This window comes from Populus nigra, chromosome 9, assembly GCF_951802175.1.
Source record: "Populus nigra chromosome 9, ddPopNigr1.1, whole genome shotgun sequence".
NCBI lineage: Eukaryota > Viridiplantae > Streptophyta > Magnoliopsida > Malpighiales > Salicaceae > Populus > Populus nigra.
The window spans coordinates 1,095,722-1,113,698 of NC_084860.1; the positions used below are offsets into that span (position 1 = coordinate 1,095,722).

General features: G+C 37.7%; 1 protein-coding gene and 1 pseudogene across 1 annotated transcript; both read left to right on the plus strand.

Moving 5' to 3' along the window:
* The first annotated feature begins 1,945 nt into the window (after window positions 1-1,945).
* On the plus strand, window positions 1,946-11,300 carry LOC133703714 (uncharacterized). Its single transcript, XM_062128327.1, has 5 exons — window positions 1,946-3,428; window positions 8,090-9,033; window positions 9,140-9,547; window positions 9,622-10,383; window positions 10,473-11,300. Exons 1-5 carry the CDS (start codon window positions 1,946-1,948, stop codon window positions 11,115-11,117), a joined length of 4,242 nt encoding a protein of 1,413 aa, XP_061984311.1. The 3' UTR covers window positions 11,118-11,300.
* Window positions 11,301-15,075: 3,775 nt separating this feature from the next.
* Window positions 15,076-17,725, plus strand: LOC133703712 (disease resistance protein RPV1-like; annotated as a pseudogene).
* Window positions 17,726-17,977: the final 252 nt, after the last annotated feature.

The following is a 17,977-nucleotide window of genomic DNA, read 5'->3' on the forward strand; positions in this document are numbered from 1 at the left end:
TAAAGAAAAGATTAAATTCATTGATGTGTCCAATGCTTTGGTGAACAATGAGTACCGGAAGAAGGACCAGATTGTTCACAAGGAGTCAATGTCAGAAGCATTGACAGTTAGAGGCAGAACAAACCCCAGAAGATTTCGAGGGCGAGGGAGATCTCGCTCAAAATCCAGAGGAGAATCATCAAACATACGATATCTTGCAAAAGATGAGTGTGCCTTTTGTCACAAAAAGGGGCACTGGAAGAAAGATTGTCCAATTAAGGGCAACAAGGAAAAAGATGAACCAACTATGAACGTTGCACGAGATGAGGATGAACGAGACTCTGCATTCATGGTCTCATCACCAGAAAACCATTATGGTGAATGGATTCTTGATTCTGCATGTTCTTATCACATGTGCCCTAACAAGCACTTATTCTCGAGACTCGAGGAGTTCGATGGAGGAGTTGTGTTGATGGGTAATGATGATGTTAGTGAGATCAAAGGGATTGGGACTATCCATCGGAAGATGCATAATGGGGTAGTCAAGACACTAACAGATGTACGGTATGTACCTGATTTGAAGAAAAATCTCTTCTCACTTGGAGTCCTAGAATCTAGTGGTTATAAGATTATCATGCATGGTGGAGTCCTAAGAGCAATCCGTGGTGCATTAGTTGTCTTAAGAGGCACGAGGAAAGGAAACTTATATTTCCTGGATGGATCTACAGTTACTGGTACAACAGCTGTCTCCAAAAGCATAGAAGATGATGAAGCAGATAATTCTAGACTTTGGCACATGCGCTTAGGGCATGCTGGTGAAAAGGCTTTGCAAGGATTAGTCAAGCAAGGTCTATTAAAAGGCGCCAAGACTGGGAAGCATGGGTTCTACGAGCATTGTGTTCTTGGAAAACAGACAAGGGTCAAGTTTGGCACTGCGGTACACAACACAAAAGGAATCCTAGATTATGTTCACACAGATGTATGGGGACCTTCAAAGAATGAATCTCTTGGAGGTAATCGTTGGTTTGTTACTTTTATTGATGATTTCTCAAGACGAGTATGGGTGTACATGATGAAACACAAGGATGAGGTCCTTGATATCTTTCTGAAATGGAAGAAAATGGTGGAGACTCAAACTGGAAAGAGAGTTAAGGCTCTTCGGTCAGATAATGGTGGTGAGTACACTTCAGTTCCTTTTTTTGAAGTTTGTCAGAATGAAGGGATCAAGCGACATTTTACTGTTCGCAAAACACCACAACAGAATGGAGTAGCAGAACGTATGAACCGCACATTGGTGGAGAAAGTCCGATGTATGCTATCACATTCGGGACTAAGCAAAATGTTCTGGGGCGAGGCATTAAACTATGCTCGTCATATTGTTAACCGGTTACCTTCAGCAGCATTAAATGGAAGAACCCCCTTGGAGGTATGGTCAGGCTCTCCTGCAAATGATTATGACTCTATGCGTATATTTAGTTGCTCAGCATATTATCATGTTACTGAGTCTAAGCTAGATCCTAGAGCCAAGAAAGCTATATTTTTGGGCTTTAGTGGAGGAGTGAAAGGTTACAGACTCTGGTGTTCTGAATCAAAGAAAGTGATTTTGAGTAGAGATGTCACTTTTGATGAATCTGGCATGTTACAGCAAGAGAAATCACAGGAGAAGGAAAAACAGTCTGGTGATGCACAACAGGTGGAGTTGGAGACTTCAGTCATTCCTGTAAAGACTGTTCAGAAAATCCCTACTGAAGGAGATCCAGATGAAAGTTCAGATGAAGAGGATTCAACAACTCCAGCAACCACACAACAAGAATCCATTGCAATGAGTAAACCAAAAAGGGTGATCAAGAAACCTGCTCGGTATTGTAATATGGTGGCTTATGCACTTCCGGTGATTGATGATGGAATCCCCTACACCTACAAAGAAGCAGTACAGAGTGTAGAAAATGCAAAATGGAAAGAGGCAATGGATGAAGAGATGAAATCTCTCCACAAGAATCAGACTTGGGATTTGGTACAACTCCCTAAGGGAAAGAAGACAATTGGTTGCAAATGGGTATATGCCAAGAAGGAAGGTAATCCTGGAAAAGACAACATCCGATTCAAAGCAAGATTGGTAGCAAAAGGCTATGCTCAGAAGGAGGGGATAGATTATAATGAGGTATTCTCTCCAATTGTTAAGCATTCATCAATCCGTATTCTGTTAGCCTTGGTTGCACAGTTTGATTTGGAGTTAGCCCAACTTGATGTGAAAACTGCCTTCCTACATGGAGATTTGGAAGAGGAAATTTACATGTCTCAGCCAGATGGTTTCAAAGTCACTGGGAAAGAGAATTGGGCTTGTAAACTGAAGAAGCCATTGTATGGATTGAAACAATCTCCTCGCCAGTGGTATAAGCGATTTGATAAGTTCATGGCAGAACATGGATATACACGGAGTCAGTTTGATCACTGTGTATATTTTCGCAAACTTCTTGATGGTTCTTTCATCTATTTGCTCTTATATGTGGATGATATGTTGATCGCATCAAAGAGCAAGGTGGAGATTGATAGACTGAAAGCTCAACTGAGAACTGAGTTTGAAATGAAGGACCTTGGAGAAGCTAAGAAGATTCTTGGCATGGAGATTCAGAGAGACAGAAGAAAAGGCACAGTCTGTTTGACAAAGACCCAATACTTGAAGAAAATTCTACAGAGATTTGGGGTAGATGGTAAGACCAAGCCTGTAAGCACACCTTTAGCTCCTCATTTTAAGCTAAGTGCTTCAATGTCTCCACGCACAGAAGAAGAGCGCAAGCATATGGCTCAAATTCCATATGCAAATGCAGTTGGTGCATTAATGTATGCAATGGTTTGTACGAGACCAGATATTTCACATGCTGTCAGTATGGTGAGCAGATATATGCATGATCCGGGAAAGGGTCACTGGCAGGCAGTTAAGTGGATTCTACGATACATTCATGGCACAACTGATATTGGTTTGAAGTTTGAGAGGGATGATAGACTCGGACAAAATTTAGTTGGTTATGTGGATTCGGACTATGCTGGTGACTTAGACAAGCGTCGTTCCACAACAGGCTATGTGTTTACACTTGCTAATGGGCCTGTAAGTTGGAGGTCAACGTTACAATCAACAGTAGCTTTGTCAACAACTGAGGCAGAGTACATGGCAGTAACAGAAGCTTTCAAGGAAGCTATTTGGTTACATGGGTTGATTGAAGATTTGGGAATGGTTCAAGAGCACGTGGATGTCCATTGTGATAGTCAAAGTGTTATTTGTCTTGCAAAGAATCAGGTTCATCATTCCCGCACCAAGCACATTGATGTTCGATTTCATTTTGTTCGAGAAATTGTGGATGAAGGGGATATTCTGCTACAGAAGATTGGTACTGTAGATAATCCAGCTGACATGCTCACAAAATGTGTCTCAGGGATCAAGTTCCAACATTGTTTGGACTTGGTCAACATCTCTCGGTGTTGAGCACCTTCAGGGTGCAGCGCCATATGGCGCATTAGAGGCAGCATTGATTGATCACGAGGATTGGATGGAAAAATCTTGCCAAGGTGGAGATTTGTGGAGATTTGTCTAGATTTTATTGATAATAACAATACCCCACCACCATGCTTAGTGGAAGCACCATTAGTGGTTAGTGCCACAATTAGTGGCATGTTTCAAGGTTCTCCTTTCTGCTATCCTTCCTCCTATAAATGGAGACAATTGGTTGCAAGTGAGAGTAGTGCAAGTGAAGAGGTGTGTGCAAGTGTGCAGAAGAAAATAATGCAACTGTGAGAGTGAAAGAGTGCAGATTTGAGAGAAACACCGAGTGTAAGAGTGAAACACTGGGTTTTGTGGGATTGTACTAGGTTGAGTTGAGTGTTTGTATCATTCCTCCAATAATATACAATCTGCTGCCTCCGTGGACGTACCCGGTTTTGGGGAACCACGTAAATCTGCTTGTTTGTGTTTTATTTGTGTTTGCTTTCGGTTCAGTATGCGCAACAATCACATGGAAGCTTTTACAGTTTTGAAAGAAACAAGTGTCAGAGTAACTGGTTCTGTTTTCCTATCTTCATGGTATTTAGGTGTCTTAAAATGTTCATGCTTTTACTTTCTTTTCTCATTTATTTTCAATATTTAGGAAGCATGATGCTGAAAAATTGTGTGGCCTTACCCTGTATATGCATGAATCAGTACAGAAGTTGTCTGTACTGATTCAATGGTTCGCCTGCAACCGCTGCAGGCTTAACTTCTTTCAACAATGTCTTCTCCTACATTCCTCTCTCAATAGTGGCTTTCTGAGTTTTTCTTGGGGGAACAAGTACAAATTGACCAAACAAGTTTGTTTCTTGTCCTCAGCACGGATGTGTTTAGAAAGATGCAAAACGTAAAATTTCTCCAGCTAAATTACACAAGTTCCATGGAAGTTATGAACACTTTCCCAAGAATTTGATGTAGTTATATTGGCATGGATTCCCTTTGAGATCCAAACCAAAGCACTTTTGCTTGGAGAAGCTTGTGGCTCCTTATCTAATCCAGAACTAGTCTAATTGTTGCTTGGAAAGGCAAACTTGTACGTATCTAGTCTCTCTATACAGCTATCTCTCTTATTTTCAATGGACAACAACTGATTTCAGGTGTTTTCACAGTCTCTTCCAAAATTTAAAATTCTTGATCTCCGTTGCTCATTTTATAAGTTCTGCTTTATTTCAACTCTACATTTTTGTTCTTGTATATCTAGAAAATTTTCCCTTTGCTCATTTTATAAATTCTGCTTTGATGGAACAGATACAACTTTGGGGCAACAGATTCAATTTTGTCCTTGAATGTGATGAAAATGAGATGTTAATGTGGTTTCACGAGGAGGAAGAACAGGAGTAGCTACGTTAGAGAGTATGTAGAGTACTTGTCATTCAAAATATCCTCACCAGCTGCGCACCGGATATGTGGCTTTGATCTATTCACATGGTTTTCTGCCATGTCATTATGCAATCCTTGTAGAGTCTGGGTTTCTTACCCCTTAATTTTTCGATAGAATTTTTGGCCGAAATGATGTCAATAGCCATCAACTTCTCCTCTTAATTAGATTTTTCTAACTTCTTTTTTTAATTTAACTTGGGTGTTCCTGTCAGTTTGCGCGCACCTCGACTAATTTTATAAGTCTTGAAATTAACAACTATATAAGTCTCCAATAACCATCATATAAAGAACCATAGGATTCGAACATGAGACCATAGATTTTTCTAACTTGAATATTCTCACTTCAGGATGTTAATAGTAGCCATCAATTCCCATCAACTTCTCCTCTTAATTAGATTTTTCTAACTTGATTCTTACTTCAGGATGTCACTAGCCATCAACTTAATTGTGGAATTTATTTTCCAACTTTTTTCTTACTTCACCAGGTCAATAACTGATCAAGCCTAGACATCCCGACTTTCTGCTTCCGGCATTAATTAGCCATGGAAAATTCCTCACGCGGAAACGTTCCATACCATAGAGAGGGTGGACTTGTAGGGATGACTTGTCTTAAAATTACAATCCACCCTTTCTCTCTCCATTTTCAAACCATTCGCCCATGTCTTGGGCAGTTGTATAAGACTAGTTCTCATTATATAAGGATGTGTTTGGTATTATAATTTAAAAGTATTTTAGCATATTAAAATAATTTGAAAACATAAAAAATATTTTAATTTAAAATAAAAAATTAAAAAAATTTTAAAAAATTATTATTATTATTATTTTACTTTAAATTATTTTTTTTTATGTTTTCATATTATTTTGGTATGTTAATGTCAAAAATAATTTTTAAAAATAAAAAAAATATTATTTTAATGTGTTTTGGAATGAAAAACACTTTGAAAAACAAACGCTACCACACTCTCAAACACGCTCCTAAAATAAATTTCAGGTAATTGTGTTATCCAATTAACTTAAATATCTATTTGAGAATGTGGTTGTGGTTGAGTGCTTTTCACTTGAAAATACCTCAAAATGATTTTTTTTATTTTTAAAAAATTAGTTTTGATATCAGCGCATCAAAATGATTTGAAAACACTAAAAAAATATTAATTTAAAACAAGAAAAAAAATAAAATAAATTCAAGTTTTTTCAGAAATGTTTTTGAAACACAAAAAAAAATATGATCTTAAATCAATTATTTTATAAAAATAAAATTATTTTATATTTTTTTAAATAAATTATTTGACGTTGATGTGATTGAATTTCATTCGGAGTTAACAAGACTTAGTTAAATTAATATTTTTTTAAAAAAAATTTAAATTTAAATTTTATTTATAAAAAATCTCATTCAGGAGTTTTTTATATTCGAGCACAAACTATTAAACACCTCATATTCCATAAATCTTAAATTCTAAATAAACAAGAAATTAAATTATTTAAATGAAATACTAATCTAAAAATTATACTGGTTGACTAATTTATTTAATTTAACCAATTGCTTTGTTTTTCAATTAATTCTTCATAAATCTACTTTACTTTCAACAGATTCAAATGATGCAACAAGAATTACAGGCCCTAGTAAACTTTCCAAGTCAGATATGAAGAGCCTTATCCTCCACGTGCCTTTATCTTACTGGTGGGTGAAGTAAGAAGAACCGTGTGAGTTGATGGGAGGGATTAGGTGTTGTGTGTGTGTCTAATGTCCCTTTTGGTAAGTATAAATGATTTGAGCAAATTAAATAAAAAAAGGGTCCTCACGCGGGAAATGGCCCATACCACAACGACTTGTAAGGCTGACTTGAAAGCATAAAATTGATGAACTGATAAGAGAACATCAGCGAAGGGAAAGTGAAGATTGCAGGTACTCTCTCTCTCTCTCTCTCTTATCTCTTTTAGTATTATGTTATATTGTGGAAGGTAACTCTGCTGTAAGTGAGAATCACTTAAATTAATTCACTGTTAGAAACTAATTATTGATGATCTCATCAACCCATTTTCTTGGTTCAGCATAGAGATTTATCATATCTACAAATATTTTTCTGAAAGGGCATGGAGGAGTTGATTGCTGGGACATAACCTGAAAATTGTTTTACAGAAAAAGTAAGATAATATTATATGAATACTTCAGCTTATTGGTGTGCTGTGTCGATCTTGAACTATCGACATTAATCCTGCAACTCTTTTTTTTTTTTCAGATCTTTGAAAAGTCTTATCTTTGCTAGACTCGAAATGGCTGCGGGGAAGTATAAAGAATCCTACTCTTCACGGTTTCCTAATTGTAAATATCAAGTGTTCTTGAGTTTTAGAGGTGAAGACACCCGCAAGAACTTCACCGATCACCTCTACACGACCCTGGTTCAAGCAGGGATTCACACATTTAGAGATGATAATGAAATTCGGAGAGGAGAGAATATAGATTTCGAGCTCCAGAAGGCAATACAACAATCAAAAATATCGATAATCGTGTTCTCCAAAAACTATGCTTGGTCGAGATGGTGCCTCGATGAACTCGTAATGATCATGGATCGTAGGAGGACTAGCGGCTCCATAGTTTTCCCAGTTTTCTATGATGTGCTTCCATCTGAAGTCAGAAATCAAACAGGGAGCTTCGCTGCAGCATTTGTGGAACAAGAAAAGCGCTTCAAGGAGGAGATGGAGCGGGTGAACGGGTGGAGAATTGCTTTGAAGGAAGTTGCAGATTTAGCTGGAATGGTTTTAGGAGATGGGTAAGTTGTATCTCTTATGAAACTACACATAGCATAAGACTGGTCGTGAACTCTTAATTTCATTCAGTTAAGTATTTAAAGGGAGACTGATAAGAAAACATAAAAGAAAAAAATAAATAAAATACTTAATAGGTGGTTTTAATAGGTGGTGACTGGTGATAACGCACCTACAAATTTAACTATCAATCATGGACACGCAACCCGGTTTAATTTCTTAGCTGAATGTTGTTTATTTCTATCCTTTATGGAGAGGCTACTAATTATCCCACGTTGTATTTTACTTTTTCATGTAGGTACGAGGCACAGTTTGTCCAATCTATTGTGGAGAATGTCTCAAAGAATTTGGATCCAAAAATATTTCATGTCCCCATTCATTTCATTGGAAGAGATGCTCTAGTACAATATATCAACTCATGGTTGCAAGATGGATCCCATGGTGCTGCCATTGCTTTACTCTATGGAATTGGTGGAGTTGGAAAGACAGCCATAGCTAAGAGTGTTTTTAACCAGAACTATTATAAATTTGAAGGGAAGAGCTTTCTATCAAATTTTAGGTCAAAGGATATAGTTTGCCTACAGAGGCAACTTCTTTTCGACATCCTAAACAAGACTGTTGAGATAAATGATCCTGATGAAGGAATTCTGAAGATTAAGGATGCATTATGTTGCAGAAGAACTCTTATTGTTCTAGATGATGTGGACAAAAGGGACCAATTCAATAAAATCATTGTCATGCAAAATTGGCTTTGTAAAGGAAGTAAAATCATTGTAACAACCAGAAATAAGGGTCTGTTTTCAGGTAATGATATTGAGGGGGTCCGATGCAAAATCGAACCGCTAGATGATGAAAAATCACTTGAGCTTTTCAGTTGGAATGCCTTTGGACAAGCTGACCCTGTTGATGGTTTTGTGGAAGACTCTTGGAGAATAGTACATCATTGTAATGGACTTCCATTAGCTCTTGGAGTTATTGGCTCTTCATTGTCCGGAAAAGGAAGAGAAATATGGGAAAGCGCATTACAACAAATGGAAGTGATTCTTAATTTTGAAGTTCAAAAGGTTCTTCGAATAAGTTACGACTTTCTTGATGGTGATTATCCGAAGAACTTATTCCTTGATATCGCATGTTTCTTTAATGGAATGGATGTGGATGATGCAGTTAGGATACTGGATGGGCTCGATAAAGGTGCAAGATTTGGGATCGACAATCTCATCGATAGATGTCTTGTTGAAATCAACAATGATAAAAGGTTGTGGATGCATCAACTAGTAAGAGATATGGGTAGGGAAATTGCTCGTCAAGAATCACTCAAATGTCAAAGAATATGGCATCATGGGGATGCTTTTACATTTTTGAAAGGAACTACTGTAAGTAGCTTAATTTTTTTAAATTTCTACTTAAATGGTTTGTGGTGCCTTGACATATTCATTCATCTACTTTCCTTTCTCATGTACTTTTAATACTGTTATGCAGGATGCTGAAAAATTGCGTGGCCTTACCATTGATATGCATACATTAATGGAATATCATTATGCAGAAGTTGTCTGTACTGATTCAATGGTTTGTCGCAAGCGCCGCAGGCTTAACTTCTTTCAACAATGGCTTTGCGATTTTTTCGATGGGGGAAAATTACAAACTGGCCAAACAAGTTTGTTTCCCATCCTCAGCACGGATGCTTTTAGAAAGATGCCAGATATAAAATTTCTCCAACTAAACTACACTAATTTTCATGGAAGTTTTGAGCACTTTCCCAAGAATTTAATATGGTTATGTTGGCATGGATTGTCTTGGAGCTCCATACCAAATCACGTATGCTTGGAGAAGCTGGTGGTTCTTGATCTATCCAGAAGTTGTCTAGTTGATGCTTGGAAGGGCAAACCGGTATGTATCAAGTCTCTCTATAGCTATCTCTCTCGTTTTCAATTGATAAGAACTAAATTCATGTATTTTCACAGTTTCTTCCAAAATTGAAAATTCTTGATCTCCGTCACTCTCGTGATCTCATTAGAACCCCAGACTTCTCGGGTCTCCCAGCCCTTGAAAAGCTAATACTTGAAGACTGCATCCGTTTGGTTCAATTTCACGAATCTATTGGTGATTTACAAAGATTGTTGATCTTAAATCTAAGAAATTGTACAAGTCTTGTGGAGCTTCCAGAAGAAATGAGTAGATTGAATTCACTGCAAGAGCTGGTTTTAGATGGTTGCTCAAATCTTAACAGCCTGAATATGGAGTTAGAGCATCATCAAGGGCGCAAGTTGCTTCAAAGTGATGGAATTGTTGCAAGTACATCATTCATTTCATCTCTTCCATTGAAGCTATTCTTTCCCTCTAGGTTTTCAACGAGGAAAATGTTGAGATTTACCTCGTTTTCACTGCCACGCTTCTTGGAGAGTCTAGATTTAAGTGGAACTCCAATTTGTTTTCTTCCAGAAAGCATCAAGGATCTTGGTCTACTCAGAGCCCTATATTTAAGAAATTGCAAAATGCTCCAGGCACTCCCAGAGCTTCCATTCCTTTTGGATTTGTTAGATGTGTCCCTTTGCTATTCACTGCAAGGACTTGCAAATCCAAATAGTTGGACTGAAGGAGATGGTTGTGATCACTTAGTCGAGTTCCAAGATCGGATAAAGCAAGAATTAATCCAAAAGTTAGACTCTCAAATGTTCAGAATAATGGAAACGGTTAGTGCTCAAATACAGACATCGAGATTTCAGGTCCTCCCTCACCCATTTTATTGTTTTGGAAATCTACATTTGAATACTTTTCTTTTTCTCATTTTATAGACATTGTTTTGGTGGTACAGATAACATTTTTTGATGGCATATTCAACGTTGTCGTCTATGCATTTGAAGATGAGATGTTAAGGAGGTTTTGTGCAGAGGGAGAAGAGGATAAATGGCTAATTCAGAATGAGTTTGTAGATAACTTTTCATTCAAAATATCCTCATCACCTCCTGCGCACCGGATATGTGGCTTTAATCTGTTGACAAGGTTTTGTATGACGTCAGTATACAGTGGCTTTAGTAATGTTTATATTGAAATCAGAAACAATACGAGTGGTCGATCCTTGCTTTCTCACTTCTTTGTGTTCCCTATGAGGTACGCGCGTGGTGTTCGGGAAATCCAATCGCTATTGCACACGAAATTAGGGGGCAATGATCCTTCATTTGATAATGGCGATGACGTGAGTATTTCAGTGCGTCCACGTGGTACAGCTATCCAAATAAGGACCGTTGGTGTACAATGGTTGCATGAAGAGGAAGGAAAGGATGAAGTTATCAATGCCCACAACAGTAGCGATGATGATGATGATGCAGCACACGCAGCCAAAGTAGAAATAGCTTCTCGTATTTTTAGAAATTATTATTGTGCTTTCCAAGCTAAACACAGTGCTCGCAATTTAGATTTCAACCGTAAAATCAAAAAAGCTGGAAAGCTTTTGAAATAGTTTTTTCTTTTTTCTTGAAAAGCTTATCATGAAAATAGCTTATCATGAAATAGCATGAGATCTTTTATTTATAAATATTTATAAGGGCTTTCATATTCAAAAATGTAATATGATATTATTTTATTAATTTGTATTTATAATAAGACATATTAAATATAAGTTAACCTTTCAATTTTCATGTTATTTTATCTATTTTATTTCATTTTTTATATAAAAAATAAAATAAAAATAACACATGATAAAATTTAATTAGTAATTTTTTATCTGACGAGCCCATTTGCTGTTTTCTCTTAAACAACTAAAAAACGCTCGAGTTCTCTTCCAATTTTCTGACTAGCCAAGTCAACGGGAAACCTCACACACTCTTTGGACAACAGAATCCTATTACTATCACTCCATGGAACCTCCATTCTTATAAAACCCCCACTCAATAACCCTCTTGCCATCAGCACTTGTAATCCCTGATTCCTTAAGCCCACGGCCAAAGACACCAAACATTGTGCAGCTTCAATGTCCCTCCACTCCACAGCAATACTCAATGGCTCAAAACGGAACACCACTCGGTAGCCGACCCAGTAGCTGATTCAGAGTCATGATCCTCCACGTGCCTTTTTCTTATTGGTGGGTGGTGTTGATGCTGGTTTTGGATGCGAGAGGATAGGGATACGACCAGAGCAGGCGCACAGCAAGAGTGGATGAGTTGGATGATGCGGGTGTCTCATGTCCCTTCTGGTAACTATACCTCGCATTCCTATATAATAAAATATTTTATTTATAATATTGTGCCACATAGACTTGAAGGGTTGTCTTAAAATTTTGGAGCAGAACCGCTTAGATTACTGATACAGAACAGCAGCCACGACTGAAGAGAGAAGGGAAGGGAAACTTGCAGGTACTCTCTGTTTCTTATCTCTTGTTTACTTTGGTTCCAGCTGCTGTCTTGTTTTTGTGAAGATGGCAGAATTGAAAGAAAGTTTAAGAAGAGAAATGAAGAATGCAGAGAGAAAGAGCAGAGTAGTTGACTAAAGAAGATTTTAATCACTGTGTTTTCCTACCTTTGTTATATCATTGGAGTTGTATTTATAGCTAATTTATAGAGTATAGACGTAAGCTACCTTCTTTCTTCAATGACTAATAGTTTGTCTAACTGTTTTGCTAACTATTTCTAATTGCCTAACAACATTAACAAATTTAACTGTCTAACAGAATATTAATAACTTCATTACATAATCTCTTGACATATGGCATCATCTTGAACGTTGATATTTTTATATTCCCCCGCAATCGTATGCTTGGAGGAACCAAGCATAAGATTGGAGCAATGGTGACGAAATAATGGAGAAGAAAGATCTTTAGTAAGGATGTCAGCAAACTGATCTGTGAAAGAAACATGTTGAACAAGCAAGTCACCTTTGATGACACGTTCTTTAACAAAGTGATAATCAATCTGGAGATGCTTCATCCTAGAATGAAACATTGGATTGGAAGCTAGAGAAAGAGCAGAGATGTTATCACAATGAATTAAAGGCAATTAAAGGCAGAATAAGTAATGGAACATGCATATCACAAAAGAGTTGTTGAATCCATGTCAACTCAGCAGCAATAATAGCAAGAGCTCGATATTCAGCCTCAGCAAACGAGCGTGAGACTGTATGTTGCTTCTTAGAAGCCTATAAAATAGGACTAGATCCTAAGTAAACAACAAAACCAGAAACAGAACGACAATCATTGGGATCACCAGCCCAATCAGCATCACTGTATGCTTGCAAATTAAGGGTGTCAGGCTGAAGATGTATGCCATAATCAAGAGTACCCTTGAGATATCTCAGGATTCATTTGACTGCAACAACATGAGATTCCATGAGATGATGCATGAATTGGCAAGCTTGATTGACAGAGAAGGTAATGTCAGGACATGTGAAGGTTAGATATTGTAGAGCTCCAACAATACTCCTATACTATTATGGACGAGAATAAGGCTTCCCATCATCCTTGAGCAGGTGATGATAGGAAAGACAAGAAGTGGCACATGGCTTTGAATTTTGTAAATCAACCCGATCAAGTAATTCCTTGATATAGTTAGATTGAGAGACAAACAAGCTAGAGGAAGAATAAGAAACCTGCAGTCCCAAGAAATATGTCAACGAGCCTAAATCCTTCATATCAAATTCCTGAGTTAAGGCATCAATGACTACTGTAAGAAGAGATAAATGACACATTTGAATAGTACTTTTCTTTGGCTCATTTTATAGACATTGTTTTGGTGGTACAGATAGCATTTATAGATGGCACATTTAGCGTTGTCGTATATGTATTTGATGAAGATGAGAAGTCGAGGTGGTTTTATGAGGATAAATGGCTAATTCAGAATGAGTTTGTAGATAACTTTTCATTCAAAATATCCTCACCTCCTCCTGCGCACCGGATATGTGGCTTTAATCTGTTCATAAGTTGTGTGACGTCAGCACACCGTGGCTTTAGTAATGTTTATATTGAAATCAGAAACAATACGAGTGGTCGATCCTTGCTTTGTCAATTCTTTGTCTTCCCTATGAGGTACAAACCCATCCTTGCTTCTTTGTCAATTCTTTGTCGTCCAATTGTGCTTCTGCTTTTGTAGCCAAATTAATGGCTTCTGTTAAGGAGTAGATGGTATGCATTGAGACTCGGTCTTGAATATTTATACGTAACCCTCTAATAAACCTCGTGACCTGTTGTGCGTCTGTTTCTAGTAAATTATTACAAGAAGATAATATGTGGAATTCCTCAACATATGCTTGAACTGTTCGGTTTCCTTGTCTACAATCTTGGTACTGTTGAAAGAGTATCTGTTCATAATTTGGTGGCAAGTACCTGTAACGCAGCAGTCGCCTTATCTTCGACCAGGTCTAAACCATCCCTTTTCTCTGCCTCATTCGTGTGAGTTGCAATTGTTCCCACCAAGTGGAGGCTCCTCCTATTAGTCTGTAAGCGACTAACTTCACTTTTTTGTCTTCAGGGATTTCCATGTAGTCAAAGAATCTCTCCATTACTGCTAACCAGTCGAGGAATCCTTCAATCTGAAGTTGACCATTAAAGCTGGGTAGGTCCATCTTCATTCGAAACTACTGAGGCCCTCGTTCTCCCATATTGTGATAGCCCTGTCGATTGGGTCTCAATACGCGTTTGGCATATTCTTCATCGTCACTTAATTCTTCCTCGTAGGCTAGCTGCCTACGTGGTATTGGATTGTGTTCACGAGTAGGGGCAATCCGTTCCCTGTAATCCTCGCGAACCCTTTCATCCTCACGCTGCTGATTATTTCCAGTTGTTAATCTAGCAAGAGTTGCTTGTATTGCTTGTAAGGTTTGCTGAGTTTCATGCTAGAAAGCTCTAAATTCTGCCTGCGTGATTACATAGTTTTCACGACTTCCGCCTTCAAGGGCTTCTTGTTCGTTCAGTGTGTTTGACATCTGAACAACAATAAATCTACTCTAATACCAACTGACGTAGCGAAAACGTATAAAAAGAACACCGCCTTTTTAATATAGTTTGCTCGAATCCACGAACAATAATAAGTACCCGAATCCACGAGTAACAAGTATGTTTCCGTAAGAGAATTATTATTTTAAAATCCAAAGTGTCTTTCTGAGTGGGTGGCTGCTTGTATTTATAAGCTTGCCATCCTTAATCCTACTCAAATACAACTTATGGAATTAAATAGGAGAAATTAAGGGGTAACAGGAAAATCCCCCATCAAAAAGGACTTATGTCCTTAGTTCACGTCCTAGGCAATATAAAAATAAAAGAAGCACTAAAGGCCCAACTAAGAATATAAGTTTAATAAGGAAAGTGCTGCTGGCACTTCGTGCATGGTAGTAATTCTAGTAAGCTTGTAATTCAGTTTATGGCAACCTCTTCTTCTGTATCCTTGAGTTGTTAGTGACAAGCTGTCCTGCATCAACGTGCCTGTTTCTTATTGGTGGGTGGTGTTGATGTTGGTTTTGGACGCGAGAGGATGGAGATACGGCCAGGGCAGGCGCACAGCGAGAGTGGATGAGTTGGATTATGCGGGTGTCTAATGTCTCTTTTGGTAACTATACCTCGCATTCCTATATAATAAAATATTTTTTTTTATAATATTGTGCCACATAGACTTGAAGGGTTGTCTTAAAAGTTTGGAGCAGAACCACTTATTAGATTACTGATACAGAACAGCAGCCACAACTTAAGAGAGAAGGGAAAGGGAAACTTGCAGGTACTCTCTCTTTCTTATCTCCTGTTTACTTTGGTTCCAGCTGCTGTCTTGTTTTCTTTGTTGATGATCCCTTAGATTAAACCACTCAGTGACTACTTGTTCATCATCTCATCTTATCATGCCACTCAAAATTATAAACTAACAAATTCACCTCCGTGGGCTTTGTAAGGATTACAGGATGTGTGCTTTGTAAATAATTAAGGCTTACATAGCCAGATGGGGATCCTTAATGACTTTCCTTTCCTGCTCCATCTGTGCTTCTAAATGCGTGGTAGCAAGTGCGGATAACATATGTACAGATATTTCTCTGAAAGGGCTTGGGGGAGTGATTGCTGGGAATAACTTGAAAGATGTTTTCAAGAAAAAGTAGGATAACCATATATAAATACTTCAGCTAATTGCTGTGCTATCGATCTTGAATTATCGACATTCATCCTGCAACTTTTTTTTTTTTTTTTGCTAGTCTCGAAATGGCTTCTGGGAAATATCAAGAATCATCATTTTCACTGTTCTCTAATTGTAAATATCAAGTGTTCTTGACTTTTCGAGGTGAAGACACCCGCAAGAACTTTACCGATCACCTCTACACAGCCCTGGTTCAAGCAGGGATTCACACATTTAGAGACGATGATGAAATTGGGAGAGGAGAAAATATCAAGTCAGAGCTCCAACAGGCAATACAACAATAAAAAATATCGATAATCATGTTCTCCAAAGCATATGATTCGTCGCGGTGGTGCCTGGATGAACTTGTAATGATCATGGAACGTAAGAGCAATACTGACTGCATAATTTTGCCGGTCTTCTATGACGTGGATCCGTCTGAAGTCAGAAATCAAACAGGGAGCTTTGCTGCAGCATTTATGGATCATGAAAAGCGCTTCAAGAAGGAGATGGAGCAAGTGAATGGGTGGAGGATTGCTTTGTAGGAAGTTGCAGATTTAGGAGGAATGGTTTTAGGAGATGGGTAAGTTGTATTTCTTGATGAAACTACACATAACATAATAATAGAACGCTGGTTCTGAACTCTTAATTTTTTCAGGTTTGTAGTTAAGCATTGAGACGATAACTGATAATACCACTACAATTTAGTGAAACTATAACACTCCCAACTCAGAGAACATACTAGGAAAATAAAAATAAAAGATAACTTTTAAACTTTACGGAGAGACTACTAATTATCATACGTTGCATTTTTCTTTCTGATGCAGGTATGAGGCACAGCTTGTCCAATCATCTGGTAAAATATTAAAGAAACTGGATCGTTAAATATTTCATGTCCCCCTTCATTTCATTGGAAGAGATCATCTGGTAAAATATATCAACTCATGGTTGCGAGATGGCACCCATGGTGCTGCTATTGATATACTCTATGGGATTGGTGGAGTTGGGAAGACAGCCATAGCAAAGACTGTTTATAACCAGAACTTTCATAAATTTAAAGGTAGGAGCTTTCTATCAAATGTTAGAGAAAGGTCAAAAGAATCCAATGGGGTAGTTTGTCTACAGAGGCAACTTCTTTCTGATATCCTAAACAAGACTGCTGATGAGACACATGATGTCGATGAAGGGATTATAAAGATTAAGGATGCATTGTGCTGTAGAAGAATTCTTATTGTTCTCGATGACGTGGACAAATGGTACCAGTTCAATGCAATTGTTGGCATGCAAAATTGGCTTTTTCAAGGAAGTAAAATCGTTGTAACAACTAGAAATAAGGCTTCGATTGTAGCTGATGGTGAGTGTGTCAAGTGCAAAGTTGAACCTCTAGATAACAAAAAATCACTTGAGCTTTTCAGTTGGCATGCCTTCGGACAAGCTTGCCCGGTTGAAGATTTTTTAGAGGATTCTTGGAGAATAGTACGTCATTGTAATGGACTTCCATTGGCCCTACGTGTTATTGGTTCCTCATTGTCCAGAAAAAGTAGTGAAGTATGGGAAAGTGCATTGCATGAAATGGAGGTGATTCTGAATATTCAAGTTCTTGCAACAAGTTACGACTCTCTTGTTGATGATTATCAGAAGAACTTATTCCTTGATATTGCTTGTTTCTTCAATGGAACGGATTACAATTATACAGTTAGGATACTAGATGGACTTAGTATAGGTGCAAGATTTAGGATTGACAATCTTATCGATAGATGTCTGGTAGAAATTGTTAAAATAAAAAATGATAAAAAGTTATGGATGCATCAACTCGTAAGAGATATGAGATATGGGAAGGGAAATTGCTCGTCAAGAATCACCCAAATGTCAAAGAATATGGCATCTCATGGAAGCCTTTACAGTATTGAAAGAAACAAGTGTAAGTATCTAGTTTTGTTTTCATATCTACAGTGTATTTAGGCATCTTAAAAAGTTCATGCTTTTACTTTCTTTTTTCATATACTTTTAATATTTTGGAAGCATGATTCTGAAAAATTGCCATAGAGTCAGAAATGTCGAATTCTTTGTTTCTTGCTCCATTATTATTCCAGCACATCCTCCATGTTTGTTTGCATAGCCTGCATATGCCGCAGAACGATCTTCGTTTGCCAATTGTATCCAATGCTCCTGCAACTTCTTATGTTCCTCTTTCACAAATTCTTTAAATGGTTGTACATGCAAATTATCAAGTTCACCT